We start from the raw sequence: 10,368 nt of genomic DNA, 5'->3' as shown, positions 1-10,368 counted from the left end.
TTATTTCAGATATATATACTGAACAACCATGAAAACTCAACTAATTCATGAATAAAGCGAAACATTAGACAAGGATGTTAAAGTGAATTAAACAACATCTGCTATAGAAGACACACATATTTATGGCAGAACAATGATACCAGTTCGTAGACTGATCTTTGTTCTTGGGTATAAACATTTGTAGAAATCTTTTGACACTTGAGATCTTTTGACACTCTTGAGATTCTTTTTTTACATAGGTATAAAATGTCAAAATTAAATATATTGTTCTTATGGGAAAGAACATAGTTTTAGTTTTTTTCTGACCCAGTTTTCTCAGCCAGAAATGGCCACCCAAATCTAGTATTTAGGATATGCTTTAATTTGAAGGCTACAGACCAGTAATGAAGTATTTATTTTTTTAAACTTCACAATCAATATTTTTTAAAAAAAAATTATGCCATATAGTAGCCACTGAATTGAGGAACCTATTGCAAAACTCAGAGAAGAATTCAACTTTTAATCTGATCTGTTTAATGGTTTTGTTTCTTTTAAGCAGGAGGAAAAAGAATTACAATCATTTTTAATATTTCACAATGTTAAACTAAAACTGAGCTCTAAGCTACATGTGTAAGTAAATCTAGAACACAAAAAGGGTTAAATAAGATTTCTTTAAGATTACAAGAACTGAAGCTTTCTTTACGTTTAACAAACCTCACAGAACAGATACTGCAAAGGAACAACCCCCCCCCCCCACTTTTTAAAGTGAACATTGTCCATAATCCACATGAACTTGAGTAGTGTTTGCTCAAGAGATACCTTGAAATCAACTGTGCACGTGTATCAGGGCTAAAGAAAGATTAACGAGAGAAAAACAGCATCTTTGTTATTAATCTGAAAGTCTTGTATATCAATCAGAATGTCCATCAAATGCTATGCTAGGATTTTAGAAGGGAAGAAAGTGCATAGCGTGGCAGCAGCTGAAGTCCATGTTTGTTTGAAACTCTTCATGGCAAACGCAAAGAAAATTGTCTGGTTTCTCCCATATAGCGATGACAGGAGAATACTTCCTTAGGAAACAGAATATGCAGCTGGAAATTCCATTGCTGATTTCAAAGCCTTGAGTACAACACAGAATGGCTTTTCCATATTGAATTTTAGAATGGTGGATTGAATTCATCACCAATTTGCAATATAGGCAAAGGTTGAGTCTCCTTCACTGGCCATACTGGCTACCAGATTAAATACAAATCAACCTGTAAACTAGTCACTGATCTTCAGAACATACAGAGCAGTCAGTGACTTATTTAAGCTGCTCTACCCTACAACCTTTTTTAAAGAGTGATATGAGGGAATTCACTCTTTTTGGTGGGTTAGTATATTCTATTTGTGAAAATGAGAGACAAAACAGATCCCCTTCTTCCAGCAACCCTTCCCTATTCCCTACTAGACCTAATTCCAAATTGCTAACTGAGCACTAACCAGTTTGTGGGGTAAACATTCCACGTTAGGCCATTATAAATATATATATATATATATTTCTTACAGACACAATTGCCTGTAGCTAGAGGAAACCACTGCACATTAGAAACAAAGAAACAAACAACAAAAAAAATGTGCAGTTCAGTTCAATGAAATTGACATACCCAGTATAGAATAGTAGCTCTAAAAGACCAGATCTGGAGAGTCCCCATTCTATGCAAGGCATTTTACAGTCACTTGCTTCGCAACTGATGATGAGCAGAGACCTTCACTGAGTACCAAGCTGCATAGTCACAAGGCTGGGACAGCCCATTTGATTATCTCCTTAATACACTGGAAGTGAGGTGTACAAACTCAGTTCAATAAAGGGTGATTTTCCTGGTTGTTCCCCCAATACTGTTAACTGAATTCCATTTGCTACAAAATGTCCTTTACCCCTCAATACACGTCTAGCTACAGAAAGTCAGTCTGTAGAATCCAGGCATGGCTACCGTGCTGTGAATTAGCCTTATTTGTTCAATTATCAGATACCTGCACTTAGCAAAAGGCAAACAAGAGCCAATCAGATTTTGGCTGATGGGAAACAGCAAACTATGGTTGGCATATGGAATTGGATCACGCCAGTTAAGAAATGTTGTTGATGCTGTGTAGAAAATGCACACTGTTTACTGCTTGTTCCAAAATAGCACTAACTTTTAAAGTAAGGTATTTCCTCCTCCACCTTAGTGAAGAAATAATTTCCCTGTAATCTGATATTTTCATCTAATATAAAAGTTGTTGTAAGAATCTGTCTCCTCTTTTTGGCTTCCTAGAAAGCTGTTCCTACCCTTAAGAGATTTCCTGATGTTGGTGGTGCTGCATGACCTTAGAAGACATGCGTGGAAATAGCAAAAATAAGGGTTTAGGTCTTCTAGGTCTAGCAACCACCCTGCTTGTTTCAAGCAGAGTTTCACCTCTTCAAGGTTAGCTAATAGTAAGGACAGGAAAGCCAGGCTAATAAAGATAGTTTCTTCCAGCGTGGTATGCACATAAGCAGTCTTTTACATCAGTTTCTACTCAGCTGCTGGACACTTCCCAACATAAGGCTTTTTGTTTGTTTGTAAGAACTTGACTCCTGCAATAATAGAAGCTTTCATATTTTTGTTACAATCCACTAGCCATGCTCAAAAATATGTCTTCATTTTTTTAATACAGTGGCTAGTAGGCACCTTAACAACCAGCCAGTAATCAGTGTTGATCACCATTTAACTCCTAAACTACAGTACCAGGATGGTTGGCTAAAGAAAGGAAATTGATTGGCTGTAGTCTGAAACTTGCCCAGTACAAGTGTCTGGCTGACTTTGTCCTAAATAAGGCTAACATTAGTGAACTAAGAGAACAGCATTTGGTTGAAGAGTCTTGCCACTCAGGAGCAGCCCTCGCCAATGCGCTGGCATGATCGCCCAACTTTCCGGTCCAGTTTCACCATTTTCATAATGGCTTCTTCACGCCCGCGTCCCATGTGGTCAAATGTGCAATCGTGCTGTTCAGGCAGGCGATGTAACATACAGAACACATAACCTGTAAGGACAGAAGGTAAAAAGAAAAAGAAAAAAGAAGAGTGAATAGACAATAATGTTAGGAATGCACTAACAGCTTCTAAAGAGAGATTAATGACTACAAAAAATTGTATATGGCTTAGTGCATGCTTTTGTCTTCTAGTCACTAAATAACCGAATGATACAAGGAATAAATTAACCAACTGAAACCTTCAGGTTACCCACAGCTAGAGAGAGCTACCCATTAAATCTTTTTAATTAAATTACCCATTAAATCTTTCCATTAAGTCATTATTTTTGATATTGTGCCTTCCATATAAAATATAATCTCAGTATAGAAAATCATGCCTGAAGCGAAATCCTCTAATGGAATTTTCCCAGAGAAAAGTAAGTTTTAATTTTGAAAATCACAACTGAAAGAGTTAATTTTGAAACTGATACTTGTGAAATATGTAATAAATAATCTCATCAGTAGCATCTGAAGGGGATTTATAGCAATAGAGCCAAAGTATATTTTCTCAAATCAGAACACCTGATGCAGTTTCATGCAAACATTGACAGCTGTTAGCTGTTATGTTTGTGTGAAACAGCTAACCATCTATAATCAGCAGCTCAAGCCATGTGCCAGATTTATTTAAAAAAGAAAAATGTGTTTCTTTACAGATAATTTATTTGGAGCCACTTCAAAACTAACTTCAACAATGACACTATTATTCTTGTACAAAATTTTGCTACCGCTTTTTCACTTTCACCTTTTCCATGAATTTTTGCACTTCACTGGTAATTTGAAATTCTAATTGACAAAGGTGAATGATTTGCCTAAAAATATCTAGAAACTTTCAGAGATAAGGGCAGTGCAAATTTATGTACTACTGAACTATGTAGTGCCAGACAGTATGTGTCAACTTGGGTTTTTTTGAAATATAAATACATTTCCACATCAGTATAATTCTTGAAATACTTGTGCAGACTTTTCTAGCTGCGATGATTTCTTGGTCCAAGAAAATGCAGGACTTTTGTATTTATTTTAAGTAGTACTGTTTTTTAAAAATTTAAACTTACTGTAAAAATATTTAAAATAAATAATAAAAACCATTTTGGAACTAATGCACATACTTTTTCTAAAAAACTATTTTCTTTCCATTTATTCCTTTACTTTTGCATTCAGAAGTGAGCATTGTTACAACATATATGTCTAGCAAGTATGTTTTACAGAAAATATGTGAGCTCTATAAACTTGTACAACAAATAAAACAAAATTAAAAGATAAGGCAACCGGTATTTAGTAAAAGCCCAAAATTTCTGTTGCTAAGCAAGTTTTGCCACATTTTACAACCTGTCCTGCGAATGAATCTCTGCAGTTATTAAATAAGTAACATAGTTGTAAAGCAAATATAACTCAACATTGACTTTGCTTGCAAAAAATGATGTTATGACCCTAGGACACTGCAATCATCATAAACATGACTCAATGGTCAAGCATCTGAATTTTGATCATGTGACCATAGGGAGGCTGCAACAGTTGTAAGTGTGAACAATGATTATAAACCACTTTTTTCAGTGCTGTTGTAACTTCAAATGGTCACTAAATAAGGGTTATAAGTCAAAGACTACCTGTAGTTGATTACTGCTGCCTAATTCCGATTCCGGGGAGCACAACATAAATTTTTCTGAGCAAAATAATTAAAAAAGAATTTAGATTTAAAGTATACAATTTTATTTAGCTCTCAATCATTCTAGAAGTTCCTTATTAAATGAACTCTTAACAAGGGGAAAATAATTCATTAGAACATGTCTATATTATAAGAGGTTACAGACAGTAATTTTCTAAAAAGTGATTTCTAATTGATTTTCAGCAGAAACAAACAAGATCATAAGTGTTTACTGATTCTCTGCTTAAGGCAGAAATGTAAAATACAAATCTTTTTAATGAGTAGTTAATATTTTATTTCAGAATGCTTTGGGCACAACACAACAACCAGGTAACATTCCATATTTTTTTTGCAGTTAAGTCTCAAGCAAAATAATTATATCTGAACTGAGAGTGACCAACAACCCTTTCTCTGGTCCGTAGAACATAGCAGTCCAATGTAAAAGGTAATCAAAGAATCTGAATTTGCTTTGTTTGTTTTTAAATGGTGCCTTGTTATGAAATCTTATGTTAAAGTTAATATGCTCTTATGTAAGAAGCGCATTTCTGACCATTTGGTTGCCAAGGCTAAAAAAATTAATGCATATTACTAGCTGGGTTTAATTTTGCAACTATTGCTCTGTTATTAGAACTGGGATCTTATGACTAGAAATGCTGACAAATTGTAAGCTTATGCAACAAGGTAACAAGCACATGCCCCAAGAAAATGGTAGAAAGTCAGAGGAACTAAGAACTATTTCAGAGCGGGAGCCTGATTTTTATAAAATGCACCAGTCTGATGTTCTACATAATGTAGATTTTTCTGCACATGCGCAGGGCTCCTCCTGTTAGTTTTCCTAAAAAGTGCTCTAGCAAGACTAATTAGGCAAAGGACTGGGGATTTGAAAATATAGGGGAACTCTGTTTTACTGGCAGATGCTGTTCATCAGCAAGTGGGCATTTCTATTTCTGCCTAAATTAATTCATTTATATAATATTTTAATGTCGCGAAAATGTAACTCAGAGTTGTGATTTAGGAAAGTTTAAGGATATATCCCACACGTCAAAAAATAGTATACACAATGGGTGTCAAGTTCGCCGCATCATGTTGCCATCACATGACGTTTTACAACATTTTCCCATTTGCAGAGCTGGGGTGGGTGTGGCCTGCATGTGACGCATCTGGCCTGTGGGTCGCTAGTTTCACACCTCTGGTGTACACTAGAAACAAATTCAAGAAGTATCTAGAAAGTAAGCTAAAGAGTCTCGTAGAATCAGTCAGATATATATGGTTAGACAGTTAGGTGCTATGAATTGTGCTTGACTGCATAGACATATATGCATTTTAGTAATTTCCTTGGAAAAACTTCAACTCTATAATTCTATCCACCCAACTTATTCTGTTTTCCTCAACCTTGTCAAGAATAGAGATTTTTTCTAGTCCATCATCTGCTTGCCTTATATGCCCAAAGGGTGCAATTTTCTGTTTGTCATTTGCTTAAGCCTTTACTCTGTTGATTTTTCTTGCAGCCCATGATACTCTTAGAAACTGTTTCAAATATGTAATTTAAAAGCATCTCTTTCTTTTATCTGTTAACTTTTCATAGCCATATAACTGGGAAGATTATTGTCTTCACCATTCTGCTATTTATTGCTATTAAATGCCCTTGTTTTTCATAATCTCATCTATGAGAGTCACTGCTTTCCTACCAAGGATTAATCTTTATTTCTGAGGCGTACTGTCCTTCTTTGAGCTGAACAAAAGAAAACTACACATAACTTTTATTACTTCTCTATGAATTAAATATTCACTAAGCATACAACTTGACATTACCTTCAACTTCTTAACATTTAAGATGAACACAGATTTTTTTTTACTCCCCACTTCTCGTTTTCTTATTTCCAAAGGCTTCTTATTTTTGGCTAATAAAGTATGTCATTTGCATATGTCAAATTGTTAGTATTTCAAACAACAATTTTGATTCCAACTCTGCTCTCTTCCAACTTGCATTCCACTAATATATGCAATATAACATTTAAATATTATAAAGCCAATATGCATCTATGTCTTACTCGAATCTATATTCTAAAACATTGTTTCTTCAAATTTAATTTTTAACAGCAGCTTCTTGTTCACTACTTTATAAGAATTCTTCAAAAATAAATCAGGTTCCTAGTTCCTTGCCCGTTTTCTCTCTTTATGTATAGTTTTATTGTTTTTTGTAAAATCAAAAAGGTTCACAAAAATGTTCCACTATAGCAACATGTTTTGGGTTATATGCCAAAAACATAGCAACTGATGCCAATCTTACTCTGTTAGAGTACTCCAAAAACAAAACCATCTTATTAGTCAAATTCAACAAAGCTCCCAAAGGAACTTTCATATTTGCTGACAATTTATCTCCTTTAGCCAATTCCCTTTTGCACCAATAGTAATTAATGCTTACTCCTGTTTGAAAAGAACTCTAGGTTATTAAAAACAATGTTTAATTTTAATAACTCTTCACATGTCCTGATTCTACTCTACTTTGCTCTGTTGTCAACATCTCAAACTTACTTAGTAAACAAATTAATGTCTTTTTTCCTCTCATAGTCTTTAATACAAGACATTAGAGAAAACCCAAATAAATGAAAACAAAGCTTAATTTGAAGAACTTTAATTAAGACTTACTGCTGGTTCTAATGTGAAACTTTCTACAAAGATATTATTTCTGGGATGCATCCAACAGGGAAAAACCCTATGGAAAACACTATTTGGGAACTAAAAGCAATATGCTTCCTTCACAAAAAATATTGGAAGGTTTCATTTTAGGCAATACTCTTTGCATACTTGACATCCAGAGGTGGTCCTCAGATGTACCATAAATCATTCATATGAATAACGTGTTTTGATTCATTTTTTAAATTACACCTTATGATAAGTGATCTAACTTAAGTTTTAATTAAACTATATGCATCTTATTCTTGAAATGAAACACTGGGGAAGCACTGAAATGATCGTTTTTCACATTAAAACTATTTTGGATTGAAGTAGGTTTTGATGAATTTTCATTCTTTCTTTGATATTCATATTTATTAATCATATGAATATACTTTGCTTCAGAGGTAACACAACTGATATTTCAAGAGTTTGTTAATTTTGTCCCCCTTTAAAGAAAAAAGTGAAAAGCATTCTTTATTTTTAGCTTTGTATCTAATATAAAATATACATTTATAATGTTTCTTTGAATCGGTTTGCTTTTGCTTTAGGTTTAAAATGCCTTATGGTTGTCGGTAATAGCTTCAAAATATTTTTTCTATATGTTGAATATATAATGAGGAATGCTGTACTGGAAGGAGACAAGTTTAATTTTGAAATTTTAGGAAATAACACCAATAATGTGTGCTATATTGATGACATGACTTTAACAGCAGAAAATGTAAATTATCTGTAAATTCTAGTAATGAAAATCAAAGGGCACAGTGAACATATAGTAGTTAGTATATATAACGAAGACCCAACCAATGATAATGAGTATAGCAACTAGCCTTTAATTGACAATGAAGATACGGTGAAGGTATGAATAGCTTCTGGCTATTTTGACTTGTCAATTTTAATGGAAACAGCAACCAAGAAATATGCCACAGATTTGCACTTGGTAGACATGAAGTAAAAAAATATTCAAATACCAGTAAAAAATCAGGATGGTACTGGCAATGTTTTCCCCATGACACTCCATGGAAGTGAAAGTTGGGAATATGAAGAAGCAGTAGAGAAGGAGTATTGACATTTTAAAACGTTGGTATTGGAGAAGACTCCTGAGAATACTGTGCATAGCTATCTATGAAAAGAAACCAATGGATCATCAAATAAATCAACGCAGAGTTCTTATTTGAGAAAGAAATCACCAAACTCAAATCATCATACTTAGGATATGAAGATTATAAAATTCTGGAGAAACTGGTAATGTTGGGAAATATGGAAGGGCAGGGCAGAAGCAGCAATATGGACAGAGTTACAATGGCAATGAGTGTACTATGAGAAGACCTGAAAGACTAGTTTGGAATAGAACATCCTATAGAAAATCTAAGTGGTCACTAATAGTCAAAACTGACATGAAGACATATCTCAGTCATAATTAATATATTTGACTAAGCCAGTGCAATCATGGATAAATAAAGCTTGTTTAGAATTAAGGCAATGTTTCCCATACTAGACTAAGAAGTGACTATATCTCAGCAAGAATTACTCAAATGTTTTTTTCAGTGTCCCTGCAGCAATTTCTCCCAAGTAGCCCAAAATGTGTGTTCAATTAGTAAACATTTATATGGAAAAAATCTTATCTTTCACTCAGGTGTGAATTTTATCAGAAGCTATAATATCAAAATTGTCATTAAGTTTTGAGTCTTAATTTTGGATTTCTGCCTCTAACATCTATGAGTACTAAGTATTTACCTGAATTAAAATTTATTATTTTATAAGTCACTCTATGGAGCATTTATCTTCACAAACATACCCCATCTCAAAATTGGAATTTAATTAAAAACTAAAGTGCAACCAACAAATTAATTAAAACAAACAAGCATTACTAGCACTTCCTGGCAACATATCTGTATCTTCTGTTTTTTTGCTTTAGTGCAATAAAAATGCAAGACAGATAAGACAAGAATAAATAACAGCAAATTTCCAGACACAACTATTTTGTACATTATAGAAACTTCAGGGGCATTTTTATAATTCCACACATTTTATAAGCAGTCATTGTTTTTATATGTTCCTGCCCTTAAAGCTTAGTTTGTTCCAATTGAAGTAAATTTTTTTTTACAAAATAGCTACTTATATTTGCTGCCAATGCTTGAATAAGATAATCAATACTTTGGCAAATAAACACTCTAATTAATATTGTAACTCCACCAACTACATTTTAACCTCTTCTATTAACTTTTCCTCTCCCTCCTCCAGAAGAAATATTAAATCTAAGTATTATTTTCTTCTAATATAGAGAATACGAGAGAGAGAGAGAGAGAGAGAGAGAGAGAGAGAGAGAGAGAGAGAGAGAGAGAGAGAGAGAGATATTGACAGCAGTGACCTGCCAAAACAGACAAACACTCACACAAAAGCATATAATTTTAACAATAATATATTAAACACATAATATAACATGCTCAGTCAGGTGTTTTTTGTTATAAATTTTTATAAACCCATTAGAGCTGCAACGGAAATATTTTTAGACACAAAGCTTTTGACAAGTTAAAATTCACAGTAAATGGAATAATCTCTACAATCTTTTAATATGGAAAGTCAAAGGCAAGGATGGGCATTTTCTCTTTTATTATTTATAATTGGTTAGGACAGGGTTGTCCAAACTTGGCTGGGGAATTCTGGGAGTTGAAGTCCACAAGTCTTAAAGTTCCCAAGTTTGGACACCCCTGGGTTAGGAGGTCCTGGCGGGCCAGAACTGAAAAGCTAAACAAATATTTCAGCTAAAGATTCAGGTAGAAAGAGATACAAGATGAAATGCTATGCAAATGATATAGTAGTAACGATTATGCAAACACAAAGCTCCATAAGATACTAATGGCAGAATCCAAAGATTTTTGGCTACCTTTTAGAGATAAAAAATTAAATGAAAAGTAAGATAATAAGGCATTCAATTTCCAATGAAAAAAAACATGAAAAGGGGGATTGGGATATGAGAAAAATATAGTGAAATATCTAGAACTCTTATTTAATAGGATATAATAATAATACATTTGAAA

General features: G+C 33.6%; 1 protein-coding gene across 2 annotated transcripts in view; it reads right to left on the bottom strand.

Annotated features, from left to right (window-relative positions):
- Positions 1-490: 490 nt before the first annotated feature.
- Positions 491-10,368, bottom strand: part of ZFAND3 (zinc finger AN1-type containing 3) — a 127,045-nt gene continuing 117,167 nt past the window's right edge. For both annotated transcript variants that reach the window (XM_081940847.1, XM_081940848.1), the window contains exon 7: positions 491-3,021. In XM_081940847.1, coding sequence (XP_081796973.1) covers positions 2,867-3,021 — 155 coding nt within the window. In that variant the 3' untranslated portion in view covers positions 491-2,866. The remainder of the gene's footprint in view (positions 3,022-10,368) is intronic.

This window comes from Natrix helvetica (genome assembly GCF_964273705.1).
Source record: "Natrix helvetica genome assembly, chromosome: 2".
Taxonomy (NCBI): domain Eukaryota; kingdom Metazoa; phylum Chordata; class Lepidosauria; order Squamata; family Natricidae; genus Natrix; species Natrix helvetica.
This window is presented reverse-complemented; position numbering and strand designations above follow the sequence as displayed.